We start from the raw sequence: 20,386 nt of genomic DNA, 5'->3' as shown, positions 1-20,386 counted from the left end.
TTTTGAATTCAAACTAACTTACTGTACACAAATATGAGGGTATTGAAAAAACTGGGAAGTACTAATGCCTTACTTGGAACGGGCACATTAAATCACCTGATAAGTGCCATATTAACGAGGTCTTTTAGTAAGTATTCCTTTGTTCGTTACTATAATGACGGATCATAGTAATTTCTAATGATATGCCTATCAAGTAATTTTTAAATTACACTGATATCAGATATTGGACGCGTAATCCAATTTATTGACATAGATACAATGATATCTTAAACATTTGACCTATATTATATATGTCTATGTATTTACAAATAACGGATTACTTTCGCTGTGATAGTGGTAAAGGTGATTAAATTCAATGTGATTTTTTTCGTGTTACAAAATTGTTAAACACGTATAAATGAAGACGAAATCTCGCGAGGTTGTATTATGTTATGTATGTATTGTATAGGAGTTTAAAATATTGATGGCGCTACAGTGGCCGTGGAACGTCGTGCTCGCCTCCGTGTCAATACTGTTTCACAACGATCTTGCACAAAGCTTGTTTCGTCACCACTTGGACACGCCTCCGACCCCCGCCAGCCCACCATGACACCATTGACACCATAACAGATGCATAGCGTATGTGCAAACAGATTTCAGAACGCTCATACATTATGGTTGCGTTGCCATCAAATATTACATATTTGTTTTAAAGTTTGACGTTAAATTAAATGAATGATTAGCGTAGGTAATAAATATGTTATGTGTGTCGTCTTAAATAGCATGGAACCTTGAGTTTCGTATATTACTGACACAGACGAGTTTTTGCCTTTGAATTTTTAAATATGGTGAATAAATAGAGTCGGACGTTGAATTGGATTCCGTACAGTAGATAGGGAAAGGCTTATGCGGCTCCTTTATGAGTTGTACAGGATGTTTTGAAAAATAAGTTTTAAAATTTAGTTCACTTCACTTTATATTAAATATTTTTTTTCTATATCATTTATTTTTTTATCTATTTCAATTTCTATTGACAGAAAGTAAAGAAGGGGTTTGATGGTTTTTATTTCAATCTCCAATCCTTACTAACTCTCATTAAGCTTAAAGTATTCTAAGTACATTTTGGAAATATATCATTTCATCGTTGTCAGGCCACGTATTCACTGACGGTTGCAAGTTCATGTATATTTTTTGTATAAAACAACAACACTTCCTCGTCCCCTTGAAAAGTACAACGAACTAAAAGAATTAAACGCGCTCCGTGTAACATGCTGTCATTTATTTTTGGATTGTTAAGAAATATATAATTATTTTCCATAATTTTACATGTACTATGACGGCTGAGCTTACATTTCCTATTTGCGTTATATTATTTGTATGACTTTACACATATATATATTTTTAACAGGAACACGCTGTATAAAATAACTGAACATATCTTTGTTATTCAGATTAGAAGTTTGTATGGCCGCTGTATGTAGGTCAAACTCTCCAATAGTGTCGCTTTCTGAATATCAAGACGCCAATATTAATGCGTATATCTTCACTGACCCATAAACCAGCTTTTTTTTAACGGACAGCAGTTGATAATAAAATTACGCTTAATTCCAAATAAAATTCATCATAGTCGTTGATTTCGATATAAAGCGCAGTTTGTTAGTGGTGATATTAATCATAGAAGCCGATGGTACGATTCAACCATAGCCGTGAGTTATTTTATGCCGTTTTTTTGTTCCACTGACATCCAACATTCAAGTTGTTGTCAAACTTACAAAACAAGTTCACAGGTGTACGAGATTCATATCAGATAAACAAAAAACTATGTGGGTGTATTGGATTGATAATTAATTAATTAATGTTATAATTAATGTTTTGCTATTTCTAAGTAAACTTTATGCAAACGTTAAGTAAATGTTACGCGAGTGAAATCCTAGTTTTAAACGCAATTTATGAAGCACTATTGCCAGGGAATCGATCAGGATCCAGAATTATTAAATATTATGGAAGAAATTTTTCTTTATGAACTATCATGTATGTGTAAGGCATTCAAAATAAATCATGAACAGTAGAATTTTCTGCTATTTTCATTTCATACAAAAAAGATAACTTTTAAGGGAACGAAAATGAGCGTATTAAAATAATTATAAAATATTTTATAATGAATCTTTCACATTTATTAATAGAACTGGATAGTAGGTTTATTTATCGGTCTTTGTGAGACTTAGGCAATAGTTAGATGTTGAACGAGTCATATTGAGTAAGCCCTTTGACATCTGCGAGTATTTTGAATGTATATTGCGTCACGAGCGAGGGCCATAGTTTGTGTATGAAAGATAAGCTGTTGGTTCTTAATGAGGCTTTATTTGTTTGTGGTATAACGTATGCTAGTTCGTTTTATATAATGTTTATTTATCGCATACATATCATCGAAACTATACTCGATAATATTTCCTTATGAAAACGGAAAGTATGTTTGCGTAAAAAAGAAACTGATGCAATAAAAGTTAATGTTTAAAAATGTCCGACCTTCCGTTTATCAATGATTATTCATTATTGACTTCAGACTACTTTGAATGTTCTGCTGTTTTTGTGGTCATCCAACACGTTGTTTTTTCTGTATAGTTGCTATTTTTTGTTGACATTATATAAGGGAACAACGTTTAGTTATAGTATGCCGTCACCGTGTTTATATTATAATATATTTTTAAAGCCAAATCATTAATTTCATATTACTTGTGAATTTTTATTCGTCATCAATAGACTTTGTTTATTCCCTCCGTACTAAGATATGACGCATTGACCGTACGTTATGTACTCGTATACCTTAGCTAACCCAATAACCGTTGGTATACCGTCGCTTGTATCGAGCTTGCAACAGAAATCAAAAACCTTGGTACAGTGACTCAGTTTCGATATCAGTGCTCTGATGACCTTTTACTGGTTCCCGCATTATTGCACGATTACTCTGTTCATATATTTTTTATGGAAACATTATATACCAAAAAATCTTTATATCCACCATAGAATAACATTAGGTAACTGTATAAGATTTCTCTTATCTCTTAATCATTAGTTCACAGTAATTTGTGAACAATTTCATAGTTACAAAGTTTAAGTAACTCAGGAGATAAAAACTGTTAAGTAATCTTTTACTCTGCTGTTGCATTTTAAGTTGGCCATAGATTGCTTCAGTTATTAATCTACTGTTGTTAGACTGAAGGCCAGGTTGCTATGTTTAAATTTTCATCGCTGAAATCAAAGACTATCTTTGACGGGCTAAATACGGCTTGATTCATTACACTTATATATAAAAATATATGATACGTGCTAGTAAATATACGTATATTAGATCTTTTTTATTTGTTTGCTATGTAGCTATCAAACTTAAAATCAGACAGATCTACATAAAATATATATTTGTATAAGTAGATAATTCTTAAACTGGCTTCAGTTTAAAAGTTTCCAACGCTAGCCATGAGTGTCGACGTCTGCCCACATTTTGAAGGATTCGGAATGAGGTTGACAGTAAAATGATTTAACAGTCATGGTCTTATGTCGCAATTATCGAGTATACATATCAGTCATCACATACGTGACTGTGTTCTTACACAGCTTATAGAAAAAGATAAGTTTAAAAAGCATACAACTCACCTATTGTCCCTAAAATATTCAGCTTATCTAGTACCCGATCAATGTAATTTTAAGGAATCTTTTTTTTCTAACAGATGGTTCGATAATCCTATGGGATATAAGAGACTTGAATGTCAAAGATCACAAGAATATAAGAGTGAACATTCCGTTCGACCATGCTTCCCACATCGCATGGAGTCCGGACTCCAAAGCCTTCGTGATACACACGGTTCAGGAGAATCACATCCAGGTGTACAAAATAGAGAAGAAAAAAGATGGCACTATAGGAGCAGCTCATCCCATGATCACGTTCGATAAGGTGAGAACTTATTAAAATTACGTTTTTTAAACAATGTTTTACATATCAAAAATATACATACATAGATTTATTATTACATTTTTAATGAACTACAAAGAATTCGGAGACCAAAGTCTCGTGTCTAATGTGACGAAAACAAAATATAACAACAAAAGTATGAAGGAGATCTATTTAAATCATTCTTTAATTATAAACAAAGTATTCGATTAATTTTAAATATATTATAATGATGGAAAATCATTGATGTGCTTATATAATGAATTATATATACATAATATTGTATGGCCAACTGTTATATAAGCAAATGACATTGTATTTTTAATGTTGTAATCGTAAAAAACACATAAATACAAAAGATTTAAATGACATTTTATAAACATTTCGACGTGGCAGTGTCCTTTAATCTTCTGCCTGATGAAATTTATCTCATCGTAAAATTAGAAAGTTTTCTACCAATTGTCTTAAATGATATAAATGTGGTCTCAAATAAATGTAAATATCTTTGGTGTGGCTAAGCTTCATCTGTGGTATCTTATTGATTATTTATAATATGCATCATTTTCTTGGCATACTTTTACTTTCAGTTTCACTGTACGTACGATGTGATTATTAAAATATGGCTGTCGGTAAGCGAGACACGCAACTCTTCAAGTAATAACAACGCAGTTTTCTATATATCTATTAAATATTAATGCAATTCAAATGTATGTTTGTGTTGTGTACTGGACAATACAATATTAAACTCTGTTTGTTGGTCCGTTTTTGCGGCCTAACATCCGCAACTGGTGGATGAATTTTAACGGGGCTTGTGCCAGTTAGCTGAATTGAATTTGTAATCGATTAAAAATCTTTTATAAAAATTTACAAACGAACAAAACAGTTGATATTAAATAAATAAAATTATTATTCGCGAACAAAATTAATAAATTGTTAAATTTATGGCCCATAACACTTCCTGGATTGTTATTGTTTTTTCTAAGACGACGTCGTGAATAGATTGCATACATCATAACATATTATATTTATCACGATTATTTTATCTATAAACATCTATATATATAAAAAAAACTTACTGTTAAAATTAATTTGAATTTAACAATTCCTTTAGCAGTAAAGATGACATTATTATTAGTACATGTAAGATTGTATTATACAGAAATTGTGATGTACCAAATGCTGTATTCAAAAATATATTACAGCCATTAAAATGATACAAACAGGTTATGAGGAATCATAATGTTGCGTTAGTAATTCGTCGTAACGTTACTCTAGCCGTGTAAAAGCCGCTTACGCATACCCAGTGGCGAAATACAGGTTATAAATTCGGTATATGAAAGTGCGAAGCAAAAAGTATTTAGGTAATCATAATATTTTCTACGTTTCCAGCTTCTTTTTTTTATTCTTGTTTGTTTTTTTATATTGCATTCTGTATTCAGCCATTGCAAAATCGTTTTTTTCTTAGATGTTTTTTTTTTAATTTTCTTCTGTTATCCTTTTTCAATTTACATTTTCAGGCATAAGTTGTTACTAAGTCAACTGTTTTAGTAACGAAAAGGTAACAATTAACTTTACGCAATCCCTCATTATATACCAAAGCGGTGACGTAAAATTATGTCTATTGTCTGAACGGCGGTGGGGTAACGTAAGATTTACTTACGTTTGCGTAAAATGTAAATGAGTGCATGCTCTATTATTAAATAATATCTGACGTGCTCGTCATTTTTATAAGAAACAAAAAAGAAATAATTACGCTAATTTAAATTATAATATAAAGGAAACCTTATGTAACATATAAAAAAAAGTTAAGAGTGAATAAAAGCATATCTTTATTTAAATATAACCGTAACATATCGCTGTGTTAAGTTTAATTATAATTATTTTGTATTATCGATTCTTACTTGATTTGGTTGTATTGAAAGGTTTGAAATTTATATGGCTAGGAGTCGGGGGCGTTGGTAACTCCCACGAGAGTACGACCTTCACTGAAAAAAATGTCTTTAAAGGTCACCTCTTACGTACAAAGGGTGTTTCGTAAAGCCTGAACTATTTTTAAAATGGTTTCATTATGTTACAATGTTTTCTCGAATGTAATTTAATTGATCATATATACGTTTGGATATGCCATTCTTCTCAAAAACAATTGCTCCATTTTTATATTTTACATAATTTAAATATTTATATTTTATTTATTATATAAACATTAAATTGTGGTTTGAACAAATATTTCTATTAAATAAGTAACATACTTAAATATATGAATTCATTTGACCGAAGTCGGTAACTACTTTTTATTTCATACAACAAATTGTATTCTTATTTCCTGGCATTGTGACGTCACACGAAGTAATCTTCGAGGACACCTAACAAAGACGATTTAGCATAAAACAGAATACAAAGATGTTTTAAATGTACTATATGTATCATAATGAGTTATTTGATGTTTAGTGATAATTTTGAATACATTGTTTGGTTTATTATTTATATTATTCTTATACAATAGTAACCTTATAGATAATTTTCCAATGCTAAGTCATGTATTGTTTGGTTTATTGTATAAATAAACTAACGTTTTTCCAGTTTCTGATCCCACTTTGCCTGATTTTGGCTCAAATCGATTCCAGAACAGTTCCGTTCTCAGGCAATAAGATCGAAATTGATCCAGTCTGAAGTAATGACCAAGCGATTACTTAATGTTACATTTATAATAAGCGATATTAATTAAATTGTTTTCTTGATGATGATAATTTTATCGCTTGTTTTCATGGTTACCTCACCACGTTTATCTTATTTATACATCTAAACACACGTCATAGTAACATGCAGTGGAAATCAACATTTTATTCGACTTAAAAACATACCTCTAGCCTTAAGATGAGAGAGAATAGTAAGTCGCTAATTCTTGTATATTTTTAGACTTTTACAACATTAACAAGAACAGATTATCTTTATCTATAAGCGGTATAGTAACTCTTTTCTTTGTTGGTTTTTTCGTCTCACAACTTAGCAAATTCGGTTGCCATGCCACAATTTTATGTTAGACAATACTCTCCTAAAATAAAATTGTTGAAGAAACACCGTAAAAATGTTGATGAGTAAATTTTTTAGAAACGATAGAAATTTGGAAGATTTCTACTTACAAGGTAACAAAAATTAAGCCTTCTTAGTAAAATCATAATACGTATCTTTACATATGCCTACATATGTTTAATTGTTAGTAATTTCGTACGTGTCCAATGTATCCTTGATAGTGCTGTTGTAATTGTTCGTCTTAGGATTACAAAATCTGAACAATCGCAATGCATTTATCTTGTTATATTTCTTATCTGTTTGATAACCAACTGATAACTGATAGCGATGCGGAAGGCCTGATCCAATAGTGATAGCATCCAATGTATGAACCGTTCCCAAAGGTCGTCGTACAAACTTAATAGACTGTTAATGAACTCATGAATCTACAATAACTTATATTACACGCTTCGTTGATTATATATCCTTGAACTCACTAGTCAGTCGTAACAGTATATATGTGAAAAATTTTAAACGTATCTGTACTAACAACTAATTATATTGTTTGAACACGAATTTCATTCGAGCGTTTTCTCTATTGACTGACTATATTCGAATTTTTTTTTTATGTTTCTGGAGAAGCAAATTACAACGTTGCATCGCTCGAAGAGCACTCTGGTTGCTTGTCAACAGAACTGTACATGTATTGAATACAAAATAAAATCCAATGCGTTAAGAATAAAAAGTTTCCTACATCACTGACATGACTATTACATTTTGTTGTGATTGCTTCCTTTGTTATTAAAATATGTTGAGTGTCCAAGCGGAAAAGTAGTAGAATAATTTCATAATAATTACGATGTGTTCCCTTAAAACAACAACAAGAGTTATTACAAAGTTAACAAACAAGAGTTATTACAAAGTGGACTCTAATTACATGTGTATAGTTAGTATGTTTGAAAAAACAAACAGATCTCCTTACAAACTTTGTAACGATCACATGATACGAAGCGATCAAGAGCCGATACTTCATTCTTAATTCTCTACAAAAAAAGGCTCGTTTACAAATAGCTCTTTAAAAAGATGATTGTGTTATAAATATAAGTTTTGAAAAGTCAAGTAATTGTTTAATGGGAAAAGTTTCAACCAATATGATACCATCGGTGTCGTCGAGTGAGGGGACTAATGGATTGCAATGCAATACTATCAGCTGACAAGGAGTGTACGGATGTTCTCATTAAGGCCGTTTAAAATTGCTCCTCTGCCGATTATATTATTACGTGCAGCGATCTTTTGTATTGTAGTTGTATGATTTAATATATTTATAGAAAAGTTATAATCGTTAGATAAAATTTCTATTTATAGTTATCATCTCATTTCGTATTGTATAACCCACAAAGCATTTATATATACGCGATTATATTTAGTACCTACCGATCCGTTACTAAAACGGGCGATGTTTATTTATATAAATTCACAACTAGTACGTTTCAATTAGATGTTTAGAATGCATTCCACTGATATATTTATGTCACAACACGTGTTACTTTTATTAACCTGTAAATGATGTTACTAATGAAATATTAGCACAAATATAAACGCATATATTATATATATAATAAACGCAACGAATTCGTATGATAATAATATCAGCAAAATATATTATATTGAAAAAACCTAGTATAAAATGTCCCTCATGTCCTATTACACTGTTATTAAATAAGACGACAAAATCTGGTAAGATTTGAAACAACTAACGTCATCCCATACGACGTATGAAGTGGTCTAGGTTGTTAGATGTCCAATTGTTGGGGAGATTTTATCCTTCTTTATGTCTTATTTAATCACAAACTAATATAATTTATATGTAAGAATAAACCTACTTTCCCTTCGAATTAAAAAAAAAATCTAAGGGACGGATAAATAGTAATGTCCCGAGCTTTTATTTTCTTAGTGTGGTTAACAACAGATTTATAGAATTAATAAACATAAAAATAAAATCCCTATGATGAATAAAAACTTTTTAACTCATTACCTAGGTTTATCAGCCAGGTGCAAAGACAATCTTTTTTCTTGGCATCATATAAATCTTATTATAAATATTTGTCAAGTCTGTTGCTGGTGTTTCTTTGAAGTGGACCGATTTGAATGAAACAATTATGACTTTTACAGATTAGATTTATTACTACAAAAAAAAAAATATCATTCAACACATCATAGACCGGGGCGAAAACTAGTCGCAAACAATGCAACATGTGCAGTTCATTCAAATTAAACAAATAGACATACGGTCACATATACAATGTAAATGTGATCGATTTATTCTTGTAATATATATCGGCGTCATCAGCATTAATGACGGATACGACATGAAAATAGCTTGAGGCTGTCATCAATTATTATTAAAACCTATTGGTATTCATAATTATTGTTAAAAGTAAAACGAAATCAATGACTGTTTAAAAGGAGAATAGAACTAGGTTTGTATTCTGGTATAAATACGACGACAGAGTTCAGTGAGTGTGGAATATTGAAGAATGTGAATATGAGGAATCTTCGAGAAATACATTAAGAAGAATTGAAGTTTCATTTTAAAATATCATGGATCGTTCATAAAATAAGTGACGTCAGAGAGGCTGGCGTCTCTCTGTTTAAACAATGGATTTGTATTAAATCCGATATATATATATATATATATATACTGAAATTTTCAATGATTACAGTAATTTATTGATATAATTTCTTACAAGTTTATGTGAAAAATATCAAAGTGAACCTGCTTAAATGTTAACACAGAAACGTTTTACTAGATACTTCTTTTTATTGGCATTGATTGAAGTTTGCTGACAGTGAATTTATAAAATGGAAATCGAACTTATAGTAGAAGTTATATGTAGAATACAAATATACATATATGACTATATATACATTATACATATAATATACTTACTAGTTTTATAATATTCTAAGATATAATCACTATTCCATCATGCATTATGCAAACAATGCAAATACAACGTAATTAGATGAGACTGAATATCAAATTGCATACTCCATATAATGTATACCTATTACTGTACTTATCACGAATCTCGTCTGCCCGTCATCACGGTTGCTGAAAAGTAACCGAAACGTCGGGATTATGTAGTTTTAAAATAATAATATTCGCGTAGTATATTCGACATATTTTAGTTTCATTTAAATTATTTGTTATATATCTGCCAAAAAACTAGACTATGCTTATACCTATAAATTAGTTCATAGTCCATATAAGTTTATTGCGCTCACCAATAATTCTGATTCAAAGGAATAATCAATCGATAGAAGGAACTTCTCGTTACTTAATCTACGTGATAAGTAATTTTTGATAACCTCCGGTCATTGTCCTTTTATCAAGATGCAATGATGTTTACTCCATTCATGTACATATACAGTATTCAAATTTAATGTCGTAAAAAAGGACTAGCAATCACACATTTTCTAAGTAGTACTATCTAAGAGTATTTAGACACCACTGACGGACGGTGAAGAAAAACATCGTGAGGAATCCTGGTCTTATAATTTCAAATTATAATATTGAAATCGCCAACCCGTCTTGAGCAAGCGTGGTGATTAATGCTCTAAGCTTCTCCATGTGAGAAGAGGCCTTTGCTCAGCAATGGGCTCCTATAGGCTGATGATGAATCACACATTTCCTTTTAGTTACGTATTTCCAAATATATTTTGTTTGTAATTATTATTTTGCACGGCTTTAACAAGCAGAATATAATAATTCTCAATAATTCAATTGTATTTCTAATGTGCAATTAACGTCGGTAACGGATCTTGTAATGTCAGCCGATTGCTATCGAACTCAGATGTTGAAACTATTGAAAAACTTGTTGTTATATACGGCCCATAATAAATTTTATAACTGAAATGCCTAAAGGAATTATATGATCGTGTTATAGAATAGAATTTTTCGAATAGAATAGAATAGAACAATAGTCTGTCTTAACTATCTAAATAGCTTCATTTCATCTTTTGTATATAGCAGAGCTTAAATAACAAAGATAAACCTCTAAACTCAGATCTGTTAGAGGAAAGGCAAATGTCTATCTATTGTTTTCTTAGAATTAAAGGTAAATTTAGTGCGTTTGGAATGAATCCCTTTGTTTATTTCATCCTTTGCGTGTATATTTTGTAACTTTCGATAAGAAGCCATTGTATTCGTAAGGTACATAATCGTTTTTATTTTAAGAAAACCTAAAAAAAACTCTCCGTATTATTCACAACATTTGTTGCTTTCGTAATGAGTTAATCAGCGTTTTGCATTTCGTTTAACGTTAGCTCGGATGTTGCTTAAAAATTGTATCCCTTAGGTGATGAAAAATTATTTTAAATGTGGCATTTGACTATTATTATACAATACGTATAATTATATCGTGGGTATTAATATTGTGCTCAACAATCTTATGTCAGAAATTTAGTAACTGCGATGCCATTGTATTCGTTTTAGCAGAGATGGACCAGAAGCTAATTTGGTCAAGGCGTTTCGTTGCTAAGACCTATTATAAGAAGCTAAAGTTAAATTTTTTTACAATAATTTTGAACAAAAATAAATATGATTAAATAGTTTAAAATTTGATAAGTAAATGCAAATATATATTTATAACAATAATGTATTTAAAAATATTAGCAATTATAATCGGTGTTGCAATGAATGTCGAAACGTCTGTTCAATCAACCATTAAACTGCTTATATCGTATTTGCTTGAAACATTACAATAAACAAATGAAAAATTGTATATTTTATATAAAAAACAGAAATAGAGGTACCGTTTCTGAGTTCCATTTAAGTTTTTGTTAGGTAACACGATAGCTCAACTTGCGAGTTGCCTGTAACGCTATATCAGGGATGTCGCTGGTCCGAATCCAGCATCTATCAATGTTATATTAGTAATATCTAATTAGATTGAACTAATACAGTTGTTTATTTTGCTACTATATTTGCATAATATATATGACAGTTTAAATTGCAACTGAAAATTGTTTTGCCTTTTACGAATCAGTTACTGTTTTTAAATTATCTATTTTTCATTTCTTACTGACTGCCGTAGCAGTAACGTCAAAAGGGAAATTCATTTATATCGGTAATAATGTTTAAAACAATCATGATCTCTCCCGCCTTCTATAACATTGATTATACTTTCTATGGTCTTTTATGCCATTTCTTGCCGTGATTAGCAGCTTTCAAATGTATTAGTTATTTTATATCAGAACAGCGTTAAAGTAATCGACTGTGTTAGAGCAGAATGTAATGTGTAAAACCTGAAGTGATTCGCCGCTATCACAAGATTTCCCTAACCGTTGAATAGCGTCACTTTCAAGATTGTATACAGCGCACACTCCCACCATTGTTTACTACTATACAGCCGCGTAACCTTTATTTTTTTTTTTATATTAAAACAATGGTGTTTAAATAAAATTATGACATGTAAACTTCTTGCTTGTCATTCGTTTTTATTTACTAGTTATGTGAATCTTTCTATTATGACTGTTGTTTTAGAAAAATACTGAACAAATCTATTATTTAAGTATCCTTAAACGTAGCTGGTTTCTTTATTCAAAATTTCATACGGTTTTATTTATAAATTCACTCCTTACAATCCTAACATAGTATTTAATGCATCTCATATACTGTGTGTGTGATAAGTAAATGTCATTAAGTGGTAATGCATGTGGCATATGCCAGTGTTGCGGTAATTCAGGTCGACTGTAATTTAATTAAATCTATAAAAATTAAGTTGTATTGTATTTTGCGGTAAGTTGCTATTACTCCTAGTAATACCTCTATGATTTGTTTTATAGTCCTTTGTTTTGAGACACGAGCCGACAGTAAAAAAATATATATTATAGCAATAGTGATCCAGTTGTATAATATGCATGTATTTAATATTAATGCTAAATTTCAATGTTTATAATAATCAATTATACCATTAGTAAAGATATATTTGGTTTCAACGCTCAGTGGTATTTTTATCTGTGAAAATTTAAATAGATGTTTTGAAATTTCTAGTGCTACTAAGATAGAATAATATGATAATTTTATTAATACTTTTGTTTCCTACAATAAACATTTTTTAAATCTTTTTTGCCCTATTAATTATTTGTCACATAGCCCGGAACGTCCTTTGAACTACAGACTGAAATAATTTGTAGTGGCTTCATAACGTATACGTTAGTCGTAAAAGCGCTGGTGATTTGTTTATATGAATCGGCCTATCTAATACAGTTCCAATAATTTAAATTCATATTGCTATTATAAAACAAGTGACTGTTAACACAAAAGTATCTAGCAGTTTTTAAAATCGAAAACCCGAGGTAGGGGATTCCTATAGTGTGGTTATTGAAGTGGGTCGATTCAATGAAACCTGTAATGGCCTTTTAAAAAGTGAAAATAAATTTTAAAAGCTTTCTGTCATAATATTTTTGCCTTCCCTACCATTGTCCTGAACGCTGAATGCGTTTTTATTAGCAACCATAATTAGATTTAATGTTTATTGTTTTGCTAATAAAAATAAATATATATATATATATATTGTAATTATTGTCGAAGGCGTCTTTTAAAGCATTGTTTTACGAGCGTAAATATTCATCACAGATGTTGTAAACGACAAACGGCCGAGGACTTTTGAATATATTTGAAAATCTGTTAACTAAACAAAGGAGTTCCTTCCTGTGATTAAAAATCTTTCCGTATTGTCGTATGCTTTCGCTAATAACGCAAAAACTATACTTGAATTATCATAAGTATATGTATTCCATAACTTGTAATTAGGAAGGTAAGGTTTATTTTTCTTTGATGATATTTAGTCACATTGTGCCCGTGGCCCGTATATGGATGAAAGAGGCGGCTAGCCGTCAGTCAGCCATTATTCTCGTTATCAGCGAGTCGACCTTCCTTTGAAACAATGGAGTTGTGTATATAATATCTTTGTATATACTATCGGATCGTCGCACGCGCAACCTCGTTGATATATTTTTAGCTTCAGGAAGGTTCACCACATTTCCTCGTGAAGTTATCAAAATTAAACATCATCTTAATTCTGAATATGTATTGGATTGAAATTTATATTCTAAACACGATCACCTTTTATATATACGTTTTTATCATTCCGTTTGTTTTGTATCTGTCGGCAAAAGATGCAGAATCATTTTCCTGTCGTGTTATGAAAATTACTAAGGGTTAATATTATTAAGGGTTTTACTTTTATAACTTTAAACCGGATATAAAGTTTTTCTCTTTATATTAATACTTATATTTCTGAATACATAAATTGATTCAATCATGAAAGTCAAATATAAATAAGACATTACGCCGTAGGTAGTTTCAGATGATAAAATAAATTAGCGTGTTTTGGATCGTGATGTTGTCTTTAAAACATTTCGGGGCTCATTTACCTATTGTCCTTACTGATCTTTGCAATGGGGACTGAATATATTATTCGGTGTTTGTACCGGCTGGTATTTTGTTTGTCTCAGAGTGCGTTGGCCCCCATCTCGTAGTGTGAGGACGCGGACGATAATATCTTCTGTTTACTAAGATATGCTTCGGAACGCACACCGAACACGCCGTTTATATTCGTATCTTAGTAAATTACGCGTAATATATAGACGTATAATATTTATGTAAAGCTGGTTAATGTTGTTTTTTTAATAGATCATTATGACGCCACTGCATCTGTTGTTCTGTGTTATGACACGAATTAATAAAAACATTATACGCTATAACACTAATACTATTGATTTCGCTTTTATTAAATCGTATGTTTTTGTTCATAGGCCCATGAGGATGACGTGATAGGTTTTGGTATATCAAGCAATGGTAAGTTCATGATGTCATGTTCGTCGAAAACCGATATGATCATATGGGATCTCAAGGGGCAACAGCTCGAGAGGCTGGATACATACCTGATGCACACGCACACAGCCAAGATATCGCCGTGCGGTCGCTTCGTGGTCGCTACCGGTTTCTCACCGGACGTTAAAATTATGGAAGTGTGTTTCAAAAAAACGGGTGAATACAACCAAGTGACCAAAGCATACGAGCTAACCGGTCACACGTCCGGCGTTTATGACGTTGTATTCGCCGTGGATACCTCGCACATCGCAACCATATCCAAGGACGGCACGTGGAAGATATATCATACTAGAAGTGAGTTGCATGTTTCATATTGCCCTGGTTATTGCTACATAGATATGGCAGGATATGGATTAATTTCCCTCGGAAAATTCCTTCATTTATTGTTAAAGATTTTCAATGTTAAGAGCTACAGAATGATTGGTAAAATCAGTTAATTACTAGAAGTGAAATCCTCTGACAAACAAACTTATTGCCGTAATATAAATATGAGAAGTATAATATATGAATCAGCGCAGTTTTAGCTGTTTGAAGTATGGTGTGATGGTGGTAGTGTCACTTTACATAGAGTTGATGCGTCCATACTATATTATTATAAATAGTATCAAGTTAGGTATTTCCAATAAATATTTTAATAATATTATTTTGTTTACAATGGCAAATATCCCATGAACCGGTTGTGTTTACGAAAACAGAAACATGTCGAAATATCTTCGAAACCGCGTCATTAAGTATATATACATATACATCAGTATAATGGGAAAAATTTAAATTAATGTCAATTCCACCTAAAACGCAATGTGTACTTTTGCATATCTTCCATTATGAACCCTTCAGATGCATGACCAAGGTGGTTTCACTGTAAACCGTATGGCCGTGCAGCTGTATCGTAACCTGCTTGCGAGAAAAAAAACGGCAAAACAAAACGGTTGCATCTTTATTCTCAAGTATGGCTATAATACGCCATGAAATTCTTTTGCATTGCAATCAATTGCTACCAATAAAATGCGATGTTGCATCATGCAAATACATTAATGGCTCCACTATTAATACCAAGCGTTCTGTAGCAGTGATTCTTGAAAAATACATTTTCTTATCAGACGATTATATTATAATCATGATTCACTTTTTCTCTATTTAATAGCAAAATTTTTCCTTCCTTCCGTTCACGACGTTGTTTTGAACGATTGTTTTTCTTTGTATTTTCTCAAAGAATTATTTTATCTATCGATTTTCCTTGATAAGGTCTTCTTACTGTAATAGTATGGAATCAATATCAATTTATTTAGTCTCTATATTCCTAAGATAGGAACAAAATTTAACATGTATATTTACCTGATCATTGCATTATATTAAGGTTGGCATTACGTAATTAATAATTACTGATATGGAAGTATGAACTTATTTGGTGTGATTCATTCATTGATTTAAAAGGATCGTTATAATTACTAGACCCATCAAATGACCACAACTCGAGTTGGTAGTTTGATAACAAACAGGAAAATAAACTATTGCATAATGAGATCTAAGATTTTCGCGAGTTTTATTCATTTAAATGAAACTAATATATATCGGATATATCCGCGTTGAATATCCGAAATATATTTGTTTCATTTAAATGAAGCTATTGCATATTAATATAATCTAAGTATGATCCACTCGCATTTATGCTTACATGGGATTGTTTTGGTCTTTATGAATCACCAGAACCGCTTATTACAGAAAATCCAAATTATTGAGAATATTATATTATAGTTTGAGTTACTTACTACTTACATGTTCTGTGAATTGTTTCGTCTGACTCAGAGTTTATGATTGGCTGGCTAATACAAATTAGTTTTCATGTCAATACTGCTTTGCCTAGCCTTCTGCGTCTTAAGTTGATAAACCTACGCCGTGCTTAGATCATTAAAACAACATTTTTTTATGGTTATCCATTTTTTAGTCCCAAGTTTTCATCGTCACACTGCTGACGAAGCGTTTCCCGTTACTCATTAAATAATCTATCTTAATAATATAATGTGCGAGATTTCTGAATGAAAAACTATCAACGCTCCGTATTTAGCGTGACTATGGACTATGGATGTGTAAATTTGGACCAAGCATATCTATTGGTACTGTTTTATAAAGGGGTTTAGTTAATTTGTAACTTATGGTCGTAACTATGTTTTTTCTGACGGAATATTACACTAAATTTTCAAACCGATTCAATCGATTGACCTGAAAATTTGTATACTTAGCTTTATAGTTACGTCATTCCATATTTAGGATGGTGGCGCACCTAGAAATTATGGACTGCTAAATATTTTTAATGCAATCCTATGAATATTGTTATATAATGAGGAGGGAGGGGGGGGGGGGTTCTTGAGAACTAAAATAAGAGCTGATTAAAAGAAGCTTTCTACACTGCCATTTATTTCTTTGAGTTTTATTTATTCAAATATAAACCAACATTAAAACAAAGTGAATACATATTTTGATATGTCCTGTCTTAAAAAGTAGCTGATATTGGCGAATTTTTTTTAAATATTTACCATAGTATGTATTGAGAAACTGTACACTAAAACATATACTATCGCAATTCAATAAAATCTTGAAAGAAAATGTGGACTATACAGGATTTGTTGTCACAAATATGTTAAGGAACACTGTATTCGGAGTAAGATGCAAATTAATTGCTCAATTGCAGTTGAATACTCGCGCGGGGAATCCCCTCACGTGCTCAAGACCGGATCCTACACCCAGACAGCCAACCCTCCGAAGATAGCTCTATCACCCAACGCTGAGGTTCTAGCCGTCTCCAACGACTCCAACGTAGAGTTCTATGACACTTACACCGGCGAACTCTACGATACAGTGGAGAATCTCTACACCGGTAAGTTATTTAATACAACAAACTTAAGAATTTTCTATTTTATTCTTACGTCATTTTCTGGGTGTTGTATCCGTATTATCCTTTGAAAAGAAAAGAATATTTTTTTTAATTTAATATCCTTACAAATAGATCTCGACATATATTGATGGGATATTGAGATAATTTCTTTTATGTAGTACATAGCCTGTGTTTTTACAGGTAGTTAAGAAAGATGATGTAACATAAAATTTATTAAAACACGAACCGCCAATAAGTCTCACTAGTTCAAATTTTGAATTAAAAACATTATTACATGCCGAAATTATATAATATACAGTAATAATGTTATAATTTTATCTAAAAAAAAACAACAATTTAATTACTTTCGATGCAATCTCTCCGTAATCACACTGTTCGTGAGCTGCAATATATAGATAAAAGCAATCTGTGTCCGTCTGTGACTTATTTTGGCTCCGATTTAAATTAACACGATCAAATCCGATATTCCTGTAAGCGAGTCCATTACAGCGAGGCGTCCTTGTTTGTATTATTATAGTGATGCCGACGCTTCTATTTTGGAAGTTCCGCTGAAACTCCGACGTACAAACAATATTTGTATGAAATGAATTTAATTTGATACGTCTTTATATATATATACACCGTTATATAGTATGTATGTTATATATATAGCCTTTATGGTATGACATCCTGGACCATGTTCGCGACTTGTCCAACCTTCGTTCTATGGTAATAAAGAAAAACTGTCCCGAGGTGAAGCGTGAATTATTCGTATATATCACAAGTTTATATCCGTCTCTTTATTGCTATATATACGAAACTTCATCAAATGCACCTATTTTAAAATTAACAAATTCGTGTATTAGCTATAAACTAATCCAGATGATAATTTCAAAACACAAACAAAAATACACTTATATTTAGATCGCTATGTAAAATATTACGAGTTTTTTATTTTTTTTAATTTCTGATTTTATTTATTACGGTGTTCTTAATATCAAAGTTCATTGTACGGTCACGAATAAAACGTCACACAACGTCATATCGATATAGACAACGTAGTATGAATCACGACTGAGCTTGACACACGAGTATGTCATGATTTTTACCTTATATGCTTAATCGGCGTATGTTTCTTTAAAATCTCTTGTCTATTTGTAAAACAGTTTCGTTGACGTCAGAGCATAAATGAATGGAAACGGTTCAGTGGGGCTCATTTTAAACTGTTTACTTTATATTTAGGTGTTGCTTGAATTATTGAAGACACGAATCGATCGAACGTACGGATATAGAACTGTTTGTCGGAAATTATTATTTAATGATGTCCGTTTATATGCCGGTGTGTTAGTGTTGAGGCTTACAGAATTGTATTTAATATAAATGTTCGATCGTTCGAGTGATTAGACTAGTATGTATCTATACCAAAATATTGTTTGTTTATACTTTGAAATATATATCTATGAAAACTGGAAACTTTGCATGTCGTTTGACCACGCAGATTCTTGGTTAAGATAAAGATTGAAGATCAGTCTTCATATTGGTAAACAATAAAAATGCGAATAACTAAACTCCATGCTAATTGTTTATATTTGTGGCCTTTAATTATCATTAAGAAAAAAAATATATATTTTTATTAACATATCAAAGGGTAAACGATATCGACCACTTTAATTCTGTCTAGACGCGCTTATGTATCGTATTATCTTGATGTATAGCGTATTAAAAAAATAATTAAATACAATTGTTAAGAGTTAACGACCGCTTGACATCTCGGATTAATATAATTACTTATATAAATAAGCACTTTCTTCTCGACTTCACATAAAATCAAACAAATAGGAGTATCTATATCAGAACACATGTTACGTAGGTTTTGATCAAGCCTCTCACGAACATCGGTCACGTGGTGTAATGCATTATCGCCCCGTTGTACAGACGGGTAATTTAATAGCTTTGTGTATTTACATTGGAGTCCCCGCGATTATTGAAAAACCAGACGACCTTCAAACGAAGTCATCATATCAAAAATCCATGAAACCATTAATTGCTTCCAGGTTTGATAAACTACATGTTGTTCGACGCGGCTGGTAAGTATCTATTCGTTTGCGGAGATCGCGCTATAAGGATACTACATAACGTCTGCGGATACTACACTACCATCAACAGCTGTAGGAGACTACTCACGTCCAAACAGACGTTAGCGACGCAGGAACGTCTCAATAACACTATACTAGAGTGTAAAAAAACTCTAGAGAAATTTGGTAAAAAATACTAATTTTTCTATATATTAACATATAATTATCTTTCATATATTTTTTTCCTAATCATTATCGAATTGCCTCGTGAATTGTTATTGTGTAATACAAACATGTTTCCAGTGACTAACAGTAAATATTTCGTTCGTCCTCAGGAGGGACGTTATCATGTCATATAAGTGTTAAGTTTTTAAAGTTGCATTTATTACAATAGTTTAAGATTGTAACATTCCCATTAACCAGCCATTTAGATATGTTATGGCTTTTAGTAGAATTGATAGGAAAAAACCTAATTGGCATGTTATTGCGATATCAAAAAATTTATGTGTTTATGTAAAATCGATTTCCGTATTAATGGTAAAAAAAATATAGTAACATTGTATATTAAAGATAATTTTGTTAATTATACAATATTGTTATAA

The 20,386-nt window shown here is 31.3% G+C and overlaps 1 protein-coding gene across 1 annotated transcript in view; it reads left to right on the top strand.

Moving 5' to 3' along the window:
* LOC116770286 (transducin beta-like protein 2) overlaps positions 1–20,386 on the top strand; it is a 41,705-nt gene extending 21,319 nt beyond the window's left edge. The window contains exons 3-6 of the mRNA XM_032661695.2: positions 3,705–3,928; positions 14,759–15,131; positions 17,527–17,712; positions 19,764–20,386. Coding sequence (XP_032517586.2) covers positions 3,705–3,928; positions 14,759–15,131; positions 17,527–17,712; positions 19,764–19,984 — 1,004 coding nt within the window. The 3' untranslated portion in view covers positions 19,985–20,386. The remainder of the gene's footprint in view (positions 1–3,704; positions 3,929–14,758; positions 15,132–17,526; positions 17,713–19,763) is intronic.

Source organism: Danaus plexippus (genome assembly GCF_018135715.1).
Source record: "Danaus plexippus chromosome 13 unlocalized genomic scaffold, MEX_DaPlex mxdp_15, whole genome shotgun sequence".
NCBI lineage: Eukaryota > Metazoa > Arthropoda > Insecta > Lepidoptera > Nymphalidae > Danaus > Danaus plexippus.
Note: the sequence above shows the minus strand (reverse complement) of the source record. Positions and strands in the feature narration are given on the sequence as shown.